This window comes from Wasmannia auropunctata, unplaced genomic scaffold (assembly GCF_000956235.1).
Source record: "Wasmannia auropunctata unplaced genomic scaffold, wasmannia.A_1.0 LD335985.1, whole genome shotgun sequence".
Lineage (NCBI taxonomy): Eukaryota > Metazoa > Arthropoda > Insecta > Hymenoptera > Formicidae > Wasmannia > Wasmannia auropunctata.
Genome location: NW_012026905.1, coordinates 1364064 through 1384300, shown reverse-complemented (window position 1 = coordinate 1384300; position 20237 = coordinate 1364064). Strand labels below are relative to the sequence as shown.

General features: G+C 40.2%; 6 protein-coding genes across 10 annotated transcripts; 2 read left to right on the top strand and 4 right to left on the bottom strand.

Annotated features, from left to right (window-relative positions):
• Positions 1 to 120: 120 nt before the first annotated feature.
• LOC105454474 (zinc finger protein 658-like) lies at positions 121 to 6769 on the bottom strand. The gene is made up of 7 exons (XM_011697093.1): positions 6167 to 6769; positions 5244 to 5346; positions 4807 to 5144; positions 3728 to 4108; positions 3228 to 3585; positions 2374 to 2789; positions 121 to 1990 (listed from the first exon to the last, which is right to left on the bottom strand). The coding sequence occupies exons 1-7, from the start codon at positions 6425 to 6427 to the stop codon at positions 1403 to 1405; spliced, it is 2445 nt and encodes an 814-aa protein (XP_011695395.1). The 5' UTR covers positions 6428 to 6769; the 3' UTR covers positions 121 to 1402.
• A 928-nt stretch (positions 6770 to 7697) lies between these two features.
• Positions 7698 to 10131, bottom strand: LOC105454473 (thioredoxin domain-containing protein 15). Of its 2 annotated transcripts, none has more exons than XM_011697090.1 (6): positions 9899 to 10131; positions 9541 to 9824; positions 9249 to 9437; positions 8619 to 9028; positions 8245 to 8471; positions 7698 to 8170 (listed from the first exon to the last, which is right to left on the bottom strand). In XM_011697090.1, exons 3-6 carry the CDS (start codon positions 9298 to 9300, stop codon positions 7816 to 7818), a joined length of 1044 nt encoding a protein of 347 aa, XP_011695392.1. In that variant the 5' UTR covers positions 9301 to 9437; positions 9541 to 9824; positions 9899 to 10131; the 3' UTR covers positions 7698 to 7815. The 2 variants fall into 2 exon arrangements, with proteins under 2 accessions (XP_011695392.1, XP_011695393.1); XM_011697091.1 differs by having other exon boundaries at positions 9949 to 10131.
• Positions 10132 to 10204: 73 nt separating this feature from the next.
• LOC105454471 (thioredoxin, mitochondrial) lies at positions 10205 to 12037 on the top strand. Of its 3 annotated transcripts, none has more exons than XM_011697088.1 (4): positions 10205 to 10306; positions 11005 to 11211; positions 11326 to 11449; positions 11693 to 12037. In XM_011697088.1, exons 2-4 carry the CDS (start codon positions 11027 to 11029, stop codon positions 11804 to 11806), a joined length of 423 nt encoding a protein of 140 aa, XP_011695390.1. In that variant the 5' UTR covers positions 10205 to 10306; positions 11005 to 11026; the 3' UTR covers positions 11807 to 12037. The 3 variants fall into 3 exon arrangements, with proteins under 3 accessions (XP_011695390.1, XP_011695389.1, XP_011695391.1); XM_011697087.1 differs by lacking the exon at positions 10205 to 10306 and adding an exon at positions 10313 to 10469; XM_011697089.1 differs by lacking the exon at positions 10205 to 10306 and adding an exon at positions 10666 to 10781.
• An 805-nt stretch (positions 12038 to 12842) lies between these two features.
• On the bottom strand, positions 12843 to 15714 carry LOC105454470 (protein MNN4). Its single transcript, XM_011697086.1, has 7 exons — positions 15471 to 15714; positions 14966 to 15050; positions 14715 to 14819; positions 14470 to 14574; positions 14154 to 14252; positions 13759 to 13924; positions 12843 to 13298 (listed from the first exon to the last, which is right to left on the bottom strand). Exons 1-7 carry the CDS (start codon positions 15604 to 15606, stop codon positions 13023 to 13025), a joined length of 972 nt encoding a protein of 323 aa, XP_011695388.1. The 5' UTR covers positions 15607 to 15714; the 3' UTR covers positions 12843 to 13022.
• Positions 15715 to 15830: 116 nt separating this feature from the next.
• Positions 15831 to 19248, top strand: LOC105454469 (phosphatidylinositol N-acetylglucosaminyltransferase subunit Q). 2 transcript variants are annotated; one of them, XM_011697084.1, is made up of 6 exons: positions 15831 to 16089; positions 16157 to 17248; positions 17560 to 17840; positions 17951 to 18143; positions 18562 to 18676; positions 19040 to 19248. In XM_011697084.1, exons 2-6 carry the CDS (start codon positions 16442 to 16444, stop codon positions 19228 to 19230), a joined length of 1587 nt encoding a protein of 528 aa, XP_011695386.1. In that variant the 5' UTR covers positions 15831 to 16089; positions 16157 to 16441; the 3' UTR covers positions 19231 to 19248. The 2 variants fall into 2 exon arrangements, with proteins under 2 accessions (XP_011695386.1, XP_011695387.1); XM_011697085.1 differs by having other exon boundaries at positions 18567 to 18676; positions 19040 to 19122.
• Positions 19240 to 20017, bottom strand: LOC105454538. The gene is made up of 2 exons (XM_011697209.1): positions 19998 to 20017; positions 19240 to 19938 (listed from the first exon to the last, which is right to left on the bottom strand). Exons 1-2 carry the CDS (start codon positions 20015 to 20017, stop codon positions 19575 to 19577), a joined length of 384 nt encoding a protein of 127 aa, XP_011695511.1. The 3' UTR covers positions 19240 to 19574.
• Positions 20018 to 20237: the final 220 nt, after the last annotated feature.

The following is a 20237-nucleotide window of genomic DNA, read 5'->3' as shown; positions in this document are numbered from 1 at the left end:
AAAATACGTAAGGGTGCGAGCAGTGTTACAACATTCTGGTCTCTGTTAAAATCACTTACTGTCTCTTAAATACGGAAACAGCAATCTACTAATGATAAACGACAGAAATAACTTAACAAATTTTTTGATAAAATTTTTAATTTGTCATAAAATATCTTTTAAACAACAACAATTTGTAACAACAGGTTTAACATTAAGAAACTATGAATCATTAAAACTACAAAAAAAAATTGCATTTAATTATTAAATTAAAATAATTCAAGATCACAAGTCTCGCCTGGAACGAAATTCCAGTCGCATTTGCACGGTATTTAATCTCTCGCTGAGTAACTTCAATTAATGTAACTACTTCGTATGATCGTACACAATGATTCGTAATTGAATTACATTGTGCACGTAATGAATTAAATAATCGCGCAATTAAAACTAGAACGAGTTTGCTACGATATGTATATTGTCACGTACGAAAGAGTACATTTCTTGTCGGCAAGAAATTTCAAATAAATTAAAAGCGCGTACTAAAAAACATGTTAGCCTTATTTAAAATAATTCAAAACTAAATTGCGGTAGGTTCCATCGATCGAGAAATTCATCAGCTTTATTCATGAATTTCAACACCTGCGATCGAACGTATGCAATATGCAAATATGTAATTTACATATAATAATTATTATAATTATTAATGTAATTATAATAATTATTATAAGTATTACAATGCACTTGAAGAAAAAGCTCGCAATTTAGTAATGCAAGAAGTGAACTAAAATATTGTAATACACGTTGTGGAAAAGAATCCATCAGTCAATATATTTAATATATTGTCTGACTAATTTTATGTATAATTTAATATATGTCTTCTTTTTTTTAAAGAAAATAAAAAGAATCAATTAAATGTTAAATAAATTAATTGGTAAAACAACTCGTTGCGTAATTAATATGTATGCGTTGTATCAGTAATGATGTAATGCACACCCTCCCTGGATTAGTTTCCTTTAGCGATGGATTCATAAATCAAGCTCACGAATTCGTGATGGAAAACGACAAATGGCACGGGAAAAACGAACGAATAAACTTTACGAACGAGTCAACAACACTTACGTACAATTATTCCTAATCGATCTGAGCGATTGGTTTTGGTACAAAAAAACATGTGCTCCAACTTCGCGCAACGACTCGCGTTGAACTCTCTGGTGACACATACGCGCAAACGTACACAGGAGCCTTCGTGTACTTGGCGCGACGGAAGTTTCAACGACGGAATACGCCGTCCGTGTCAGCCTCGCAAGTCTCCACGAGCAATCTATCTCGGATATACCGTAGGCTTACAGCAAGCTTCAGGGACGAGCTTGCGGGACGCGTCACGATTCTCTCTGCGACTAGAATCGAATTGCAACAATTGACCTCAGTCGGTGTCGTTCACGCCGGGGGGGTACGCGACGACGGGAAGCGACGACGGTGGTGGCAGTGGCGGCAGTGGTGGCGGCGGCGGCGGGGCCGCGAACTCGTCCTCCTCGACCTCCTCCTCGCCGAGGAGGAAGTTCTCGTGCACTTCCTCCTCGCGCGCCGGCTCCGGCAGCGCGAGCACGTCCTGGTTTCCGTGCTGCTTCAGGTGGTCCTTGAGGGCGAACGCCCGACCGTACGACGCGCCGCACACGTAGCAGCTGAACTTGAGATTGTTGTCCTTCTTGTGCGTCTGGATGTGCGCGCGGACGGCGTAGAGCGACGCGAACGGTCGCGAGCACTCGGTGCACCGGAACGGCTTCGTGTGGCTGTTCTTGTGGCCGGCCAGCTGCACCCGCGTCTTGAACGTCTTCGGGCAGTACGGGCACGTGTAGGCGCGCTCGTCGCCGTGCGTCAGCAGGTGATGGTTGTAGACGGAGGACGCCTTGAAGCGCTTGCCGCAGTGCTGACAGGCGTACGGCCGCACGCCTGTGTGCGTGCGCATGTGGAGGGTCAGGCAGTAGGACACGCGAAAGGTCTTGCCGCATACCTGCAAACCGACAGAGATGAAAATTGCAATTGTAATAAAACAAATGAGGTAGCCGGAAGCCACATTAGACCGGCACAACACTTCCACATTGCAAGCTTCGACCAGTCAAGAACGTGATGCAATGAGGTGAGATGTGCCTCAACACTTAATACCAGAATTCGAATCCAAAGTCGAACGACTGGTTTGCAATTTATGTTTTAAATTACTCGAATTTATTACAGTGGAGTATCCTTTTTTTGTAACTCTTATTGAAATTTATAAATAATTAAAATGATCAATTTTCCTCCTTTATCCTTTTTTTCCAAGATGTGTAGTTATATTGAAACAGAAATGAATCGTCGACAGTTCTAGCATTAAAAAACATTTTCAGCAAGTCCGCCTACCTCACAAGCATGCGGCTTCTCCCCGGTGTGAATTCGTTCGTGCTTGACTTTCTCGTGCGGTCTGGTGAACCTGCGCCCGCAATGCTGGCACTGATACGGTTTCTGGCTGTCGCCGGGTTCCGCCGTTGACACCGTCGTCGTCGCCGTCGTCGTCACCGTTGTTGTGGACGTCATGGCGATCGTCGCAGGCGTCACCGTCGCTGGCGTCGTCGCCGATGTCGTCGTTGCCTCCACGACGGTTGAGGACGAAACCTGCGGTGTGGGCGACTGCGAGGGCGCCAGCTCGACGTGCACCGCCGCGTGCATCGCCAGACTGTCCGCGGAATCGAACTTCCGGTTGCAAACGGTGCACGTCACCGAATCGCCCGTGTGCAGCGTCATGTGCGCGTCTTTGTACGACTCGGACAGCGTTTTGCCTGTGGAGCATTAATTAATTAATGTAGAATAAATATTTAGAGATTGAAAAGTAAAAGGATACACGCAGCTTGATATTGTCTGTCATACAAAAGTATGCTATTAATTATTATGTTATTGGAAGTAAAATTTTTCATATGATTTGAGAGATTATTAAATACACGCGTACATCCATTCGCAAAAAAATTATTACCATTAAAATTAATGGACAATAGTAATTGGTGTCTTATTGTCGCCGTCAAATCTTCTAATTTTAATTTTTTCTTACTGTTTAAAAAAGCAGAGACACTTGAGTGTTCGAATTTCAAGTGTTTCTCATAACTTGTATATTTTGTTAAATATTTGATTACTGAGTGAGTAATAAATTTAATGATTCTTGACTATTTTTTGTAGCGTGAATATCTAATTGAAAGAGCGAAACGAGAAGTAGGATTTATTACCGCATTCGGGACAGGTAAAAGTTGCGTTAGGCGTGCCCTCGGGTGCCTCGACGTGTCTGGCCCTCACCGGCGCGTGCATCCGCGAGTGCAGCCGTAGGCTCTTGTGGGAGCAGAACTCGGTGCCGCACGTGGTGCAGATAAACGTCTTCTGGCTCGGATCGGCCTCGCTGTCGTGCACCTTCGCGTGAAGTTGCAACGCCCTGGGGGTCGCGAAGCTCTGGTCGCACTGCTCGCAACGGTTACTGCCACGGAGGCAGGCGTGCACGCGGAAGTTTCCCAACTTGGAGAACTGCTGCAGGCACTGATTGCACTTGTACTTTGGCGCGGTCGACGCGGTCGCCAGGCGTTTCTCTCGTACCTGCGATCATCATACGGTCGCGTTAGAGGGGGAGAACAGTTAGTTCTCACGTGTGTGTATGTGTGACAAATATCGGTATCGAGATTTTTTTTCCCCCTTCCCTCTTCGCACCGAGAGGGAAGCCGCGCCTTATAAATCACACCTTGACACCCTCCACGTTCGAAAAGAACTTCTCGATCATCGGCGCCTTCGGCGACTGCGTCGTTGTGACCTGAATCGGCGTGCGGTCCCAGAATCTCTCGATTTGCACCACCTTCCGGGTGTAGAGCCTACCCTCGTTGTCCACGCACTCCTCCGTGCGCAGCGTGTTCATCGTCTGCCGCTGCCTCGCGTTGTTGTTGCCCGCCAGACTTTCCGAGCCGTCGGACATCGCGGACACCGGGCTCGTCGTCGCCAGGTCGTTCATTTGCTCCGCCATCTCCAGCAGCACCTCCTGCCCGTCGTGGAACTGCTTGATGTGCTCCAGAACGGAGTTGAAGCTCATCTCGCAGCTAGTGCAACTGTACACGGCGTCGGACTCGAACTACGACAGAAGCGAGAAGGGGGAAAAAAATTATAAAAATCAATTTATCGATAATCTAAATACCGCTCGTAATTGTAAAGAAAAAATATTAATATTAAATTAAGAGGCCGTAAACGAGCAAAATTGATAGAAGGTATACTAATAAATATATTTCAAAATATACAAGTCATGAAAAACACTTGAAATTCAACAACTCAAATGTTTTTGCTTTTTTAAACAGTAGAAAAAATTAAAATTTAAGGGCGACAATAAGACACTAATTACTATTATTATTAATTATAATAGTAATAATTTTTTTGCGAATATATTTAAATATCAAGATGTACAAATATATTATATAATATGATTACAGTACCAAAAAACGTAAAGTAATAAATAAATTTCGCGTTTTTATATAATCATGTATTAATTATTTAACGTTGGCGGCTGATGAAGACTGTAGTTAAATCAAACTGATACTGCAATTATATATATATCTGTACATCTTGATATTTAAATTAAATATATTTAATAATATACCCGTAAATTTTGTTCGTTGACGGAAATTATTAATTTAATATTAATATTTCAATTTACCAATTTGTAAAGGTGAGATTTCGTGATAACAACATTCACCGAATATATACGAATACACAAAAAGATACAATCCTCCCAAAGACAATTCCGGTTCGTTTTTTTTTTTTTTTTTTTCGTTATACCTCGCACAGCTCTCGCTTGACCCGCAGCAGATCAACCTCGTCGAGCTCCTCCGCCTCATTTATACGATCCACGTCGATCAGGGTGGCGGTGGTCTCGCCGTCCAGGAGCTCGGAGCTGTCCGGCAGCACGGCGATTATGTTCTTCTCCATCAACGCCGCCTTGCGGTCCGCGTTCGATATCGGGATAGCCATCAAGCCCTGCGACGGCTGCAGCTGCAGCCTTCTTTGCGCACCGCCGCCGACGTCGCCGACGAGCCCTTCGGGCATCTTGAAATCCAGAGAATTTTGATCTGGTTGCGTTTCTTCCGTGTCCATCTTTTCTACGACTTTAATCTCTCCTGATGTGTTTTGTTAGAAACGACAGATCAAACTCCACAGAACTCCTACGCACAACAGAAAAGGGGGGGAGGGGAAAAAAACACGGCAATTCTACAAACCATTCTCATCCAATTGTATCGTCTGCGAATCGCCCATTATGACCACTCCGTTGTTGCCCATAGTCGCGAGGAAGCCGCGATTGAGCTGCTGCGTCTTAACGTCCTGAAATCAACACAGTTGCGACTACAAAGTGACCTTGGTGAAAAGAGCAACGATTAATCCTTAGTACACACGCGATTGCGTTATTTGTGCCGGCTGCAATTAGTTAGAATATTTATATACAATTTTTTCTTTAATAATTTTAGAATCTTTTACAAATGCAATTTTACAAATACAATTTTTTAAAGATGTTGAAGTATATGTAAGGATCACCTAATAATTTTTGTGTACTCTTGCAAAGTGTTAAAAATTAACTTACACAAGAACAACCAGTGGCCTGGAAACAAATCATCATGTGTGTACCAAGGATATGCAGTTTAAATAACTATTTAAAATAATTTTTAGATTTAAAGCTTCAATCATTTTAAATGTTATTTTAATGAATTAAAATCCACGTGTATAAAATAATATATTATCATCTAATGATTAGTTAGATAATTGGAAACTCTTGCTGTAGGTAAACAAAAGAATCCTTTGGCAGCGAAATGTGCTTTTGCTCCTGATTCTGAAATTTTGTCAAGCATTAAATTTAAATTATTTCTTGTTTAATTAAATTAAATTGCATTAAATAAATACAATTTGTATATATTTTAAGCATCTATATATCCTATTCATTTAAATACTTATATTTTTACTTGGTGGGTTTTTATGATTTCAAGACTTTCCAAGAATTCCACAGAAAGAGCTTTGCAATTATACTTTTTTTTTTTTTAGATTTGTATGAGCTCTATTTTAAGCAATGTTTAAAAAAACATATAAGTGTTTAGAAAATGGAAATTGAACGCTCTATCGCAACGAAACTACGTTTCCCCCCTTCCCGTACCAGCAGCAGATCCATCTTGATCTCGGGCTCCTTTCCGCCCTTCCTGAACTTGTCCGCCAGGATGTCGGACTTCACCCGGTACCTCAAGTCGTGCTCGCACATGTCCAGGTGCTGAATGAGCGCCATGACGGAGTCGGAACGCTGCGAACAGCTCGGACAGTAGAGATTGTCTGTCAGGCTTAGCAGGTGGTACTTGAGGGACTGGGTGTTGTTGAAGGTCTCGCCGCAGCACATGGGGCAGATGAGGTTTAGCGTGCCCATAATTGAGCAGCGCGTTCAGGCTCGGCTCTTCGTCCAGGTCGTCGATTCGGGATCGGTGCCGCGCGCCGCGCCGCGCCGGTTTACCGTCTATCAAAATCCGGGTCGGGCTTAACCTAGCACGCGAGACGTCGGGCGGATGTGCTTTGCGGATGGGCGTCCTGCGGAAATTTCATTTCGTCTGCCATCCAGCGAAATTGTGCACACGTCGAACCGTCCGTCCGTTCACCACCCCGCCCCCTCAGCAACGGTCCACAAGCCCGGTCATCGCGATAACAAATCCATTAGAGACGAACTTCAGCGCAAACAAATGCCGAACACAACAATCGTGAAGTTGGGAGGTTAATAAGTGAATCTCGAAGTCGGTCATCACAACCCCCTCCTCTCCCCCCCCTCCCCTGCCACGTGACGATCACGTTTATTGTCGATAAAGTCACTCGAACAAAATTTTTGAAAATTTATAAATTTTTTGACTTCAGATTTAAAATCTGCTATCACGAAAACCTTCGGAGGTTTATTAATAAATCTTGTGTGAGCCAAATTTTTTGCCGCCTTACATATTACATAAATCAAAAATTTGCCGGACTTCGAGCCGCCGTTCTGAATAAATCATTGTGAAATTTGAAATTTTTACTTTAACCTTGGATTCAGCGATTGAAAGTACTACTAAAATTAACTTACAAAGGAAATTGGAATACAAAGAATATCTTTTCAATTTTCAAAACTTACAATCTATTATATATACACGTATGTAAGTCACGCCACGCTTCAAAGAGTTCAAAGGGTTGAATTAAGTTCTTGTAATGTTTAATGTTTTAATGCCTCCGCCGAAAATTTAAAAAACCGGAGTTACAAAAATTTTAATAAGATATATAATCTAAATAAGACAAAGGCAATAAGAGCCACCAAGTAATTTATAGAAAACTAAAATAGAAACAATTTTAAATTTAGCCGCCTTATGTAACAACTAGGCAAATTTATTAACAATAAACATATACACGCGCTTTAATTTAAAACCTCCATAAAAATGAAGAAAATTAGAATATATGGAACTTCAATATATCGGATGTTGCAATTGTTAAACTTTCATTTCAAATCAAACACTCGAGAGTCAATTCGCTCTCACCTATGAGCATTAATTTTGCGATTTCGAGTAATTATATTGCAACTTGCAATTAAAGCAACTTTTTGATAGTAACTAAAGCAAGCGGTAAATGTAGCAGTATTTTGAAGAAATTTAATTATTTTAAATAAATTATTTAACTTAAAGTAATTTAATTATTCTGGATTTCTCCTACTCGTTATATTTACACGTATTTATTTTTCCCCTTCTATTTACATGTTTACAAAAACCTCGATGAATAAATAGTTAATCGTCTATTTTTTTTCTCCTAATCGACGTGCTCGTGCTCGGCGTTACTCTCGAGCCAGGTGTTCTGAATGAGCTCGACGAACTGCTGCCACCACCTGCTGCGCGACGTGAAGTACAGCACGCAGGCGACTATGAAGACCCACGACAGCACCAGGCAGTAGTCCATCTCGTTGGACGGCGTGCTCGAGACCGGCCCGGTGAAGTCCGCCGACGTGACGTACAGCGAGCCGTTCGGCTGCAGATTCGTCCGATGGGACACGAACTTGGCGAACGACTCGAGGGTGTAAATCGTGTCGTTGAACTTGGCGACGGGCTTGCCGTTGTGGACCAGCATCAGCGTCGGCACCCCGACTATCCCGTACTGGGCATTGAAGCTGAAAAGCGGTGTGATTTTCTTGGAATCGCGCGAATCCATCAATTTTGCGAATTATGTCGCATCACGCCTTACCTTTGGTGCTTTATCGCGTCGATCGCCACGGCCTTGATATGGGGAAACGAACGAGGTATGGCGTTGAAGTGCGGCGCGGCTTGACTGCTGAACACGCACCACCTGGCGTAAAACAACACCAGGACGCACGTACCCGGTAGCCGTCTACTGTTCTTCGCGTTTCTGGTGCGGTTCGACGGGCCGGGCTCCAGGATCAGTAGCTCCATGAGCCTCGTCGCGTTGACGAGCTGTAACGAGGAAAAAAAAACGGAATTTAGTTATTACATGAGAAAGCTGTTATTTCATCTATTCAACGCAACGCGCTATTTTGTGTAAAATTAATTCATTAATAAATTTAGTTGTTAAATTTAAATCAATTAACAATTTCGTAGAACCTCAACGGGGCCGTGGATCTTCTCCGACGAGCAATTGACCTTGGTAGTATTGGCCGAGACATCGGTGGCATTCACCGCGCCGTCAGCGTTCACCTCCGCGGACTCGCTCTTTTCGTCCGCGTGAGCCTCGTTGCTCTCTTCTCGATCGTCGGCGTCCTTAGGTTCTGCTTCCGCCGCGTGTTCCTCCGAAACCTCGTCGCTACTTCCGGCACTATCGCCCCTCTCCGACGAGCGATTAACTTCAGCAGCCGAGATATCGGTGGCGTTTACCGCGACGTCAGCGTTTACTTCCGCGGACTCGTTCCTCTCGTCCGCGTGAAGCTGCTTATTTTCTTCTTGATTGTCAGCATCCTCAGGCACCGTTTGCGCCGCAAGTTTTTCCGCAACCTCGTCGCTGCTTACGACACTAACTAAAATGTTGTAGATAATATACTTGATGTCGATCCTCAAAAAAGTGATTTAAAATTGAGAAGAAACATTCATGCAAATTTTACGGTTTTCATCTTCATCGAAGATTAATTTATTTAAGTATATAAGCAACTGTTTATATAGTTATTAATAGCTCATTGTATTCCTTTTAGGCAAAGAACATATGATAGAAATAAAAGATAAAAATAAATTACTTCTTACCAAAGATTAAAATAGACACGAAACCTATGAAACTTATTTTCAATAAATTCATCTTTGATTCTTGGCATCAAGCGACTTGTGTTACAATCAAATTGATAAGCCAGTCCCGCGAAATTCGTAGCCGTAACGGAATGTATAACAATTTGATTGTAGATTTGTCGGACGTCAGAAAATGCTCATTAATTTCACCTGAAAAAGTGTAAAAGATTTCTTTCGTTATTTTTACATCCTCCTGCTATCGTAGATCATGGAAAAAGACACAACCTTTCGATAATTTTATAGTTTTACTCACAATCTGTCGAGGTTTGGTTTGCTTTCCTACAGCGAACCAATAAATTTCATTTCAATCTTCTCGTTCAGCCTAAACGGGTTTACAGAATTATTGAAAAAGGTCTTCGTCAGCACTTTCAATTCAGATGACTGTCATAATGTTAAATTAGCCAGCAACATCTGAAGTGATCTGAAGCCTAATTTTTGTTATTGTTTTTAGCTCCCTTTGAATACCAATTGTTCACATACGCAAGAAAAATAATGGAATATAACTGAGCGGCAATCTACGTGACAAAGCGCGTATCTCTGAAATCCAATTAAAAATTAATTATACATTAATCAAGCAGACTGAAGTCCAATACAAAATATAACCTACAAACCTGCGTCTACGTTCTTTAAGTTAAAAGTTTAAAATTTATTGAAATCCTACAACTGGTCCCCCCTAATCTATCGAAGCGCAGTCGTTTATCACTTCTATTCGGAGTCCTGCATTCTTGACTAGAGCGTATAATTATTGAGGAAAAAAAAACAGTAAACACGAAAGCACAGCCAGCACAAACTTCCAATGTTGTTATGTTGTGCCGCACCTCCTGCGCTGTACTTTTGCACTTTTTGCAGCACGGTTGGAGCAGCTTGGACGAACTGCACTTTGCAGTCAGCTGACGCAGTCGACCTCGCTGCGCGTGGCGCGTGCGCGGGAAAGTCCGTCGTCGTGAAGACGTGAACTGCCAGGGGACCGAAGGAGCGAGTGGGAGCGAGTAAAAGCTGCAATAGCCAATAGGTTATCGGTGAGTGTGTCGCAAACTGTTGCAACTCGTATGTAAAATAAGATTTAGACAGTAGGAGAGTGACAGAAGAGCCACGGACGAGTCCGCGAATTTACGCAGCGACACGTGAATTGTATCGGGTGCGCGTGAAGTTTGACGCGATTGCACGCCGTTTTTCGCCAAGGTGAGACACACGAGGTGGCGAACGAAAAAAGAAAAGGTCTCGCGGTCAATGTCGAGAGGATTCTTCTTTCGATAAGAATAATAACGAACGCGACGATTTCCAATGTCGATGGACACTCTCACCATGAATCTCTATAAGACGGCGCGCGACTTACCTCGAATGACATTTCAGGCCACTTTCGTACGGCCAGTGCAGCGGTTGACATTCTATCGACGACGGAATGTCAGATTGTACGCTTTCGCACGTTACTCCGGTATTTGTAGACGTTTCGGCCCGTTAAACTCTTGAAATCTGTCAAAAGATGAAATAAATGTAACTATATTTTTTTGGAAATATACATTTATATATAATATATAATTATCTATTGGTTTCCAAATTACATTTATATATAAATGTAATTTGGAAACAAATAGATGCAAAAATACACATGTATATAGAGAAAATTAAAAGCTGAGAGAGGGAGAGAGAGGGGGAGGGGAGGCAATTCTACTTTGACGTATAATTTAAATTTGCACGTTTTTTGTTTTATTACCAGCGAACAACTTAAAACCTGAAAGATGCAGCGCCTGGGAGTTCAAACTATCCGCACCGGCAGGACCCTCTTGCAGGGCAGCAGGCTGTACACCACCGCACCCGCGCAGGAGCAGGTGGTATCTCCCGCCTTCAAGGTGCAGGATCACAAAGATTTTCACGAACGCGTGATGAACTCCAAGGTGCCCGTCATCGTGGACTTCTTTGCCACGTAAGCATAGAGCAACAATTGCAACCTTTGGCCTGATTTTCCTGTTAACTATTATTGATGCCCCTTCCTCCCCCCAATCGTTATTGCTGAATAGCCTGGCTAATATTATTTCAGATGGTGCAACCCTTGTCGCATGCTGACTCCGAGGATAGAAACGGTTGTCGCCGAAAAGCAGGGGAAGATACTCTTAGCCAAAGTTGACATTGACGAGAACACGGACCTCGCCCTTGATTATCACGTAGGTATTTTTATCTTTTGATAGTAGTTTCGGTATAGCAGTCATCGAGACGCATAGGAACTTGATTTCTGAAGTCACGAAGTGATGACACATTTCTGGTAACTAATTCAAAGTTGATCTTTGCTATGTGAAAGTTTAGAATTATAAATATCGAACAATTATGTGAGCGTGTAATTTTTTCCCCAGTCAATTTTGAATTGAATTTCATTTGAGCCGCACATTTTATTGTACATTAATTTTCAGGTCGGGTCTGTGCCCGTGCTCATTGCTATGAAAGATGGGAAGGTTCTAGAAAGAATAGTCGGCCTCCAAGACACCGACAAGCTCAGGCAGTTCGTCAACAAGTATACGGAGTAGCGTAGTTAAAAATTATTCTGTAAATTACCTTTTAACGTGTCACTGTTTCTCGTTAATCCTTGTATAGAGAATTTTTACATAACGCTTCGGAATCTGCAATCTGCGTTTGTAGTAAATTCTTATATATTGAGTAAATGTATCCCGATAATTATGTACATGTAATATTGCGCAAAATAAGATTAGATTTCTCTCAATAAATGCAGATTTAATAAAAGGTTCTTATCAATGAAATAGCAACGTGGATAGCACTTTTTTTTAATGAAACATTTTTATTTCTAATGAGCTTAAATTCTAAAATAAAATTGTCCTAATTCTAAAATAAAATTTGCCTTACCTAAAACTTTAATTTGACCTACAATTTACCTGTTTAAGTCCTCGAACTTATTTCGACTTAACGAATTTTGCCCAGATATTTGCGCCACTCGATATGGAACGTCCCATACATAGTGTTAATGAAGGCTAGAAAATTTCAAGACATTTCAAACAACAAAAGACCGCCTTCTCTTGTTTAATGAAGCAAGTGTAAATAGATCATCTATTTTTTACTTATATGGTATAATTTATTATCAAAAAATATATACAAACTGTCATCTCGAATGAGATCGAAATTAGATCTTAATATATTTAATAATTAATTAATATAATAGAATTAAATGAAATTGACATAATAGATAAATATTTAATATTCAATTTTTACTATTTAATATTTATTATATTAATTGAACAACAGGTACATTCTAATCTCTTTTATTGAAATGTCTGTATTCTTTCGTAGCCAAGTCGCGCATTTTTTAACTCGTCCAGATAAGTCACTGCAGTCAATATAATGTAATCGAGTCGTTACAATAAAAGAAATGTATGAGACTTAGTCGCAAAATTTGGCGAACTTTCTCGCGTCATCATCTCTCGGATCTGACATAATTAAAGCTGCTCTTCTCAACGGTTCTTTCATCTCATTTTCATTAAAATATATAATAATACTAGAATGCGTGCTAGCGCTAATGTTATGAAATGACGAAGAGGCTCTTAAGTGGTATTTTTTCTTATCTCCTTTTAATACACGCTTTTCACTACTGTAGTGGAGAGACCGTACAATCCCCACTATTGCTTCCACACATGCGTATTGTTATATTTCAGTGTCGGTTTTCTCTTGAAATTTTTTGGAAGTTAAAACTACAATCGGTCGGCAGCGCGCACGGTCGAGTATTATTATATTTCAGTGTAAAGTTTGCAAAAGTTGCCTCGCTCTCCTATAAGCAATCGACTTCATAATCTCCTCTTTCTTATCCTCGTCCAATTCCATCTCAGCTTTCCTTATGACTTCCATTCCTTTGCTCAGCAACCCTTCACGTGCCTTGCCTTTGCAACCCTCGAAGTACTCCAGAACGACGGGGAAAAGAGAGTCAGGGATGGCATCCTCATTCAACAAATTATTCATCAGCCAGATCTGCTTGAGCTTCTCGAACTTCCATTCGTTTCTAGAATATTTCCACTGCAAAAAAAACAATTTATGTTAATTTGAGAAATTTCTAAACAGCCAGAAAATGCTCACAAACGGCTGCAAACGGAAAAGAACTTGCTTAATGCATAAGTTACTCCAAAATCAGAGTTTTTAAAAATATTAAAAATGTTTAAGATATTAATTCTAATCAATATTCGCGAGTCTAGGAGATCCAATTTTTTTTCTTGAATTACGCGCCAAATTTTCAGATAACGTGAAAGATCATTTATAACAATGTTTTTCATAATTTTATATAAATTCAAGTTATAACACAATCTTATTTCTCGGATTTTGACTTTCAAAATTAAAAAAAAAATTGTTCAATTACATTAATTTTAAGCAAACGTAAATTAATTTAAAGTTTTATCTGGACTCGCGAGTGCTCGTTAAGGAAATTTCGGAGTAAATAACGATTAAGATTAACGAACAATTCCAACAATTAACAATCTACCGTGGATAAATAGCTTAATGCCTTTTGCTTGGCATTCGATTTTTGAGATTTCCTCTTTTTAGTTTCTTCCTGAAGAACTTTCTGTTTTTTCAACTGCCTTTTGGATAACTCTTTCGTACTCTTTACATTCTCTGCAGCCTCCTTTGAAATATCAGTATCGTCGCCACTACAAAAAAAGAATTGTTTAATTAAATTTTCGACACTACCACATGTATTTATACCGATTGATTAATGGCCTAATATTTTTTTCATAAATAAGTCTTTTAATATATAAAAAGTATTTCTATTTATAAATATTTTGTGATTTAATGTAATTGCTACTATAAAGTGTCCTACATCAAAATTTAATTTTTAAAAATAATTTATCAGTAGGGTAAAATCTTAAAACTTCTTACTTGTCTTCGTTCAATGTCCGTTCAATGTTTCTTTTTTTTCGTTTCCTTTGTACAATATTCTCTTGAGATACCTCGTCAGTGTTGTGATTATCGTCGTTACTAAAAAAAAATGTTTAATTAAATCTTCAACAACTACAAGTCACTATTTATATCGATTGATTAATGATAATATTTTTTAGTATTTTTCCATTAATGAATCGTTCAATATAAAAAAAAATATTTTGATTTAATGTAATTGCTACTGTAAAATGTTTCTATATCAAAACATAATTTAAAAAATAATTTATTTCTAGGTTGAAATCTTAAAACTTCTTACCTGGCTTTATTCAATGTCCGTTTTCCTTCCTTATTCTTTTGTTTGCTTTGTACAATATTCTCTTGAGATATCTCGTTAGTTTTTTGAGTAACGTCGTTTGAATAACTAAAACAAAAAAAAATTCTTGACAACCACATGTCACTATTTATATCAATTGATTAATAATCTAATTTTTTTTCATTACTGAATCTTTTAATATAAAAGAAAAATATTTATCAGTAAGTTGAGACCTTACAACTTCTTACCTGGCTTCATTTAATGTCCCTTTTCTTTTCTCCTTCTTTCGTTTGCTTTGTACAATATTCTCTTGAGGCATCTCATTAGTTGTGTGTTTGGGACTATCGTCGTTACTAAAAAAAAAAATTAATTAAATCTTTGACAGCTACATGTGACTATTTATATCAATTGATTTAATAATCTAATTTTTTCATTTAATGAATTTTTTAATATAAAAGAAAAATATTTACCTGTAGGGTGAAATCTTAAAACTTCTTACCTGGCTTCATTCAATGTCCGCTTTCTTTCCTTCATCTTTTGTTTGCTTTGTACAATATTCTCTTGAGATATCTCGTCAAAATTAACTGAAGAAGAAAAGGAAAATCTTTTAAATATAACAATTAAAATTGGATTTATTATCTTTGTTTATTCTTACAGGTATTCAAAGGTCATTGTAGAACGTTTTTATTAACGAATACATTTCACCCTCTACCCTAGCAAAAATAAAAATCGGAGCGCAAGTCGAATGTAAGGATAGACAGAGAGTGATAGAAGCGAAACTTCTAGGAGCTTTCATCTTCTTTTACATTTTGCTGTTTAACGCTTCTTTCACATTTTGGAGTTCCAATTTTCGCCTCCTAGAAGTCTCGCTTACGCCTCTATCACTCTCCCCTTTCACATTCGACTTGCGCTCCGATTCTTATTTTCGCTAGAAGGTATGCAAGTGACAAGGGAAGGGCAGGGAATCAGGGGGTGGTTCTAAAAAATATAAAAATCTTATATACCGTCAGCTCTTTCGTTGATCTCTTCAGTTTCCTCTCGTTTCCTCAGTCTACGCTCCAGCAGTTTTTCCGCGAAATCGCTGTCCACGTTAATGCAGATACCAGAACGACGCTTTATCACCGTTGCACTTAGCATCATACCATTCAGGACACGTTGCTCCTACCAGCTTCTGCTCGACGACGAGCTCGGAATAAAAGACACAGTGAACACACCACGCGGTCGACACGACACGACTAACCTAACCCAAATCAGACAACACGCCACACGCGACTTGACGCGACTGCCGAGACCGCTACTGCCATCTGCCGTCATCTGCGCAAATCCACATTCCACTGCCCGGTCTGACAACATAAACAACTCCCCCCCCCCCCAACACTCCTCTCTGTTAAAAGCGCATACCCACCATCAGATGGAACAACACCAAAAAAAAATGTTGCAAAATAAGGATTTTGATTTACACAACGCAAGTTTTCAATTATGACAAATAAGCATATAGAAGTACTTAAAATACACAGTTAAATAACGTTTACGAGTAAATAATTAAAGTAACAGTGAAAAGTAGAATAGAATATTTATCTACTTCAGCTTACAGCTTGCTAAAAGGAACAGCGAATTATATAGGTAAAGGAACTATTTTACGAAATTTTTAATAGAGTAAAAAGTCATGGCACTGTTTATGTCTCTATAGGTAATATCACAAGAAAAAAGAAGAAAATAATTATAGGTGCAATAGTTTGTGAAGATCAAAGATAACAAGCCACTTGACAATTCAATTAAAGAAAAATTCTGGAGGCTTCCTCTGTTATATGATATACAAACAATTAGTGGAAAAAAAAGTTTCCTCCTATCGCGTAAAAAAGAAGAATGAAAAATGTTGCCCGCAAAGTGACTGCAGGATAGTCAAATAATATATTGCACTCCTTACTATAAGATGGAAGGACACAAGAGATAATAGAGATCTTTGGCTGTGAAAATGACGAGCAATTTGCTGATATTCATTCCGCAAGCGCTGCGCGCCGAGCGGTCCGGTTACGTGCTCGGTAAGGTGATACACGACCCTCGCAACGGCCTGAAAAAGTTCTACGTCATCAGCCTGCGTAGACTGGCCACGGTGGAGTCGACCAGGTCCACGTTGGACGTCATCGGGTATTACTCCAACGGGAACGACGCGATCGACGAGCCTGCGGCGGAACGTAAGCACGCGAACTGGGTGCACATCACGACGAGGCCTGGCACCGCGGATGGACGGGGGTACGACGAGTATCGCCTGGCGAATGTCGTCCTCAACAGCAGCAGGCTGTCGGATCTGTCGGCGACGCGCACGATGATCATTCTGTACGATCGGCGAGCGTTGCAGGAGACGGAGCTGTTCGAGAGCGGGGCAGCAGCGTCGGGCAGCGATCACTTTCACGAGCTCGCGAAGCTCGTGCAGAGCAAGAGGGACGAGCTGAGGATCAAGTCCAGACTCGTTCGCGCCTGGGAGACCCTGCTGACCTACCACATGTCCCTCCACTTGTACCTCGTCCTGCTGCTGTCCAAGGTGACGGAGAGATTGCTGCCGATCCTGAGGTACTCCTACCTCGGCTTGCACGTCCACGACTGGCTGGAGAACGTCAAGTGGATGCTGGTGACAGTCATACGGAACGGGAACTTCAAACTGAAAACGGGAAACTACGCCCTGGCGATGGCGATAGACATGGCACTGGGGATCTTCGTATTGCGATTACTGCGGTATTACATTGAGGATCAGCCCTCGCAGCTCCTTCTAAACAATGCGGAGGCAAGTGTTTAGATGTGCATGTCATGTACGTTAATAAAATTTACTTCTTTCTAGTAAAAATTTCGTTGGATACACTTTAAATTTCATTTAAATTCATTTAATTTCATTTTTGTATATTAAATTAACTCTGATTTAAATTGTACATTCAAAGTACCTAATGTATTTGATTTCAAAATTAAAATTAGCTTGAAATGAAGGAAATAAAACTCTTATCATTCATATTAAATAAAATTGAACATTACATAACTGTGATATACTTTTATTTCTGTCTATTTTTATTAGTTTTAATAACTGGAATTTCTATTCAACAGAAAGTCGTGGAGACTCTAAAGGACCTGATCAACTGGCTGATGGGCGTGCCAGCTGGCCTGAAGCTCAATCACGCCTTGAACAATACTATGGGCAAGTTCTTCCTGTATCACATACATCTCTGGTGGACATTTCTAATATTCTCGAGGCCGCTTCTGGATCTCGCGTTCGAGGTGCTGCTCCTGTTCGGACGGCTCGGCATCACGTTTCAGATATCCATCGTCGCGGACCTCCTGGCCCTCGTCAGCTTCCACACGTATTGCATCTACGTTTACGCGGCAAGGTGTAGTGTCTTCTCATGTCTCAGTTTAATTTATAAAAAAAATTATCGATTTCCTGTACGATTTTCTATATGAAATTCTGAAATAATTCAAAAGTCGTAATTCGTCACAGGCTCTTCAATATTCAGCTGAGAGGAATCACGGCGCTGTTTAGACTCTTCCTCGGCAAGAAGAAGAATCCCCTGCGCGAGAGAGTGGACTCTTGCCAGTATCAGACGGATCAGCTGTTCGTCGGGACGCTGTCGTTCACCATTCTTCTGTTCCTAATGCCCACCACGTGGGTATACTACACCGTATTTACCCTGGTAAGAATATCTGTTTCGGGACTTCAACCCTTTCAGAAAATAATCTACGTTTGCTACGTTGTAAAAATTTCGTCAAATGCACTTCAAATTTAATAAGTATGTTAAAGTAAATCTGTTTTATAAATGTAATCGTTCATTCAAAGTAATGCGATTGATTTTAAAATTAGTTTGAAATAAAAGAAAATAAAACTCTTAAGCATTCATATTATATAAAATTGGATATTATACAAAATTAAAATTAGTTTGAAATAAAGAAAATAAAACGCTTAATCATTCATATTGTATATAAAATTGGATATTACGTAACTGTGATACACTTTTAATTTTGTCTATTCTATTCTATTCTAACTGGCATTTCTATTCAACAGAAAGTCATGGAGACTTAGATATAATCGCGGCGTTATCCGTTTTATTGCAGCTCAGATTAGCGTCCATCGCGTTCGGCGGTTTTCTGACCAGGCTGAAGTTCTACCTGCAAGTCATGCCCGTTTACACTCTTTGGAAGTGGTTGCTGCGATCTTATAGCACTTGCAGTGAGTAGCGTAGCGGCGTACAATGCGTCTACTGATGAGACTTAAGACAGAAAATTCAATTTCCTCTTGGCAACATTTCGTACAAATCACATGTATCGCTATTCAATTTTTAATGCAAAATCTTGGGTTTAAAGCTCCCTTAAGAAGTCGCGTAAAAGTCGCTATTTTTTACAATATACTTGGGGCTAAATTTCAACAATGAAGACAAGATTTTTATTGAAGAGATTTAAGATTTTAAATCTTAAGCCTCATTGTAGACGCCGCTGAAAAACGTATTCCGTCCTCAGAAAGGGAACGTAGCGACTCTGCCGCCCGAAACAGCAAGCAGCGTTCAATTTATTGTGAATAATTTTTTCCCCGCAGGTATTGTCGATATCAGATTGCATCCCTGCTGCACGGAAGAGGTGACGGTACTGTCGATGACGATGGTCGTGGCCCCTTGGAGACGCACGTGGAAAAGGTGCATCCCGGACACGATCATTCGCCACCCGTCCATCGAGTGGTGCACGATATTAAATAACGTCATATGGGGCCATTTGTTGTATCCGTTATAAAGAACCATCTACATTGAACGTATCTTTTATTTACAGATAAAAGAATTTTTTTTCTTAACAAACCTCTCTCCTATAGTATTCCGTATATACATATATATACACAACCACACACACAGAATACACATTTAGATAAATCCCAGGAAACAAGCTGCGCTTTGGCGTCAAATAACGTTAGTTTGTGTTTCCCGAGATATCACTGTGAATTGAATTGAACGTCTACTGAATTCCTTGTGGAAAGCGCGTGGCGTGAGAAAAACAATTCGTTATATAACGGGGGGGGGGGGGGCGAGGAAACGATTTCGCAAAACGAGCCCAGAAATAGCATATCGGATAAACAAAACGCCCTATTCGGACCTGTGTGTCTTCATTTTGATCTGATGCTTCTTTTCTAAATCTTTCTGCATACTTTCCATCGACTCTTGTATCGTCGTCTGCAAGTCTTTGCCGAGTATCAAATCGACATCGTTTTCCTCCCTTAAGATGCAGAAGTAACCTAGGAAGACGGCCAGGGATACTATCACGCTCCATCCCTGATACCACGGAACGCTGTCGCCGTCTGGATCGCGATACTCCTCGATTCTCATCTTGGCGGCTTTCGACGTGGAAAACTTTATGGGCTCGTCATCGGCGTCGTCATCCTCAATTTTCGTCGACGATTTCGCGTACGGTCTACCTATGACGTCGTATCCGGTCGTCTGCGGTACGTATCTGCAAGAGGTGAATCCTGTTAATTACGAATCGTTAAATTAGCTGGCAATAAATTAAACTTCAATCCTCTTGGCAACATTTCATATGGCCGGTTTTAAACCACATGTTATTACATCGTGTTATTAAATTTTTAATGTAAAATTGGGTTCAGAGCTCCTTTAAACTTTATTTCTACCAATGTAGATTAACTTTAATTCTTGGTTTAACTTATTTTGTATCTTTTTCCAGTTCTAAAAATTAGAAAAAGATAAACAGTGAATTAAACCGAGATTAAAATTAATCTACATTGGTAGAAATAG

What these genes read in the sequence shown, in the direction of transcription:
- LOC105454474 (XM_011697093.1), bottom strand. Translation starts at nt 6,427, where the DNA reads ATGGGCACGCTAAACCTCATCTGCCCCATGTGCTGCGGCGAGACCTTC. An exon ending in CGAACGTGGAGGGTGTCAAG is followed by an intron (nt 3,586 to 3,727) that starts GTGTGATTTATA and finishes TGATGATCGCAG; the next exon opens with GTACGAGAGAAACGCCTGGC. An exon ending in TTTTACCTGTCCCGAATGCG is followed by an intron (nt 2,790 to 3,227) that starts GTAATAAATCCT and finishes AATGCTCCACAG; the next exon opens with GCAAAACGCTGTCCGAGTCG.
- LOC105454473 (XM_011697090.1), bottom strand. Translation starts at nt 9,300, where the DNA reads ATGAATTTATTGAAAATAAGTTTCATAGGTTTCGTGTCTATTTTAATC. An exon ending in AGATCCACGGCCCCGTTGAG is followed by an intron (nt 8,472 to 8,618) that starts GTTCTACGAAAT and finishes TCCTCGTTACAG; the next exon opens with CTCGTCAACGCGACGAGGCT. An exon ending in GACGCGATAAAGCACCAAAG is followed by an intron (nt 8,171 to 8,244) that starts GTAAGGCGTGAT and finishes ACCGCTTTTCAG; the next exon opens with CTTCAATGCCCAGTACGGGA.
- LOC105454471 (XM_011697088.1), top strand. Translation starts at nt 11,027, where the DNA reads ATGCAGCGCCTGGGAGTTCAAACTATCCGCACCGGCAGGACCCTCTTG. An exon ending in ATCGTGGACTTCTTTGCCAC is followed by an intron (nt 11,212 to 11,325) that starts GTAAGCATAGAG and finishes ATATTATTTCAG; the next exon opens with ATGGTGCAACCCTTGTCGCA. An exon ending in ACCTCGCCCTTGATTATCAC is followed by an intron (nt 11,450 to 11,692) that starts GTAGGTATTTTT and finishes ATTAATTTTCAG; the next exon opens with GTCGGGTCTGTGCCCGTGCT.
- LOC105454470 (XM_011697086.1), bottom strand. Translation starts at nt 15,606, where the DNA reads ATGATGCTAAGTGCAACGGTGATAAAGCGTCGTTCTGGTATCTGCATT. An exon ending in GGGACATTAAATGAAGCCAG is followed by an intron (nt 14,575 to 14,714) that starts GTAAGAAGTTGT and finishes TTTTTGTTTTAG; the next exon opens with TTATTCAAACGACGTTACTC. An exon ending in CGGACATTGAATAAAGCCAG is followed by an intron (nt 14,253 to 14,469) that starts GTAAGAAGTTTT and finishes ATTTTTTTTTAG; the next exon opens with TAACGACGATAATCACAACA.
- LOC105454469 (XM_011697084.1), top strand. Translation starts at nt 16,442, where the DNA reads ATGACGAGCAATTTGCTGATATTCATTCCGCAAGCGCTGCGCGCCGAG. An exon ending in ACTACACCGTATTTACCCTG is followed by an intron (nt 18,144 to 18,561) that starts GTAAGAATATCT and finishes GTTTTATTGCAG; the next exon opens with CTCAGATTAGCGTCCATCGC. An exon ending in GCGATCTTATAGCACTTGCA is followed by an intron (nt 18,677 to 19,039) that starts GTGAGTAGCGTA and finishes TTTTCCCCGCAG; the next exon opens with GTATTGTCGATATCAGATTG.
- LOC105454538 (XM_011697209.1), bottom strand. Translation starts at nt 20,017, where the DNA reads ATGTTGCCAAGAGGATTGAA. An exon ending in ATGTTGCCAAGAGGATTGAA is followed by an intron (nt 19,939 to 19,997) that starts GTTTAATTTATT and finishes CACCTCTTGCAG; the next exon opens with ATACGTACCGCAGACGACCG.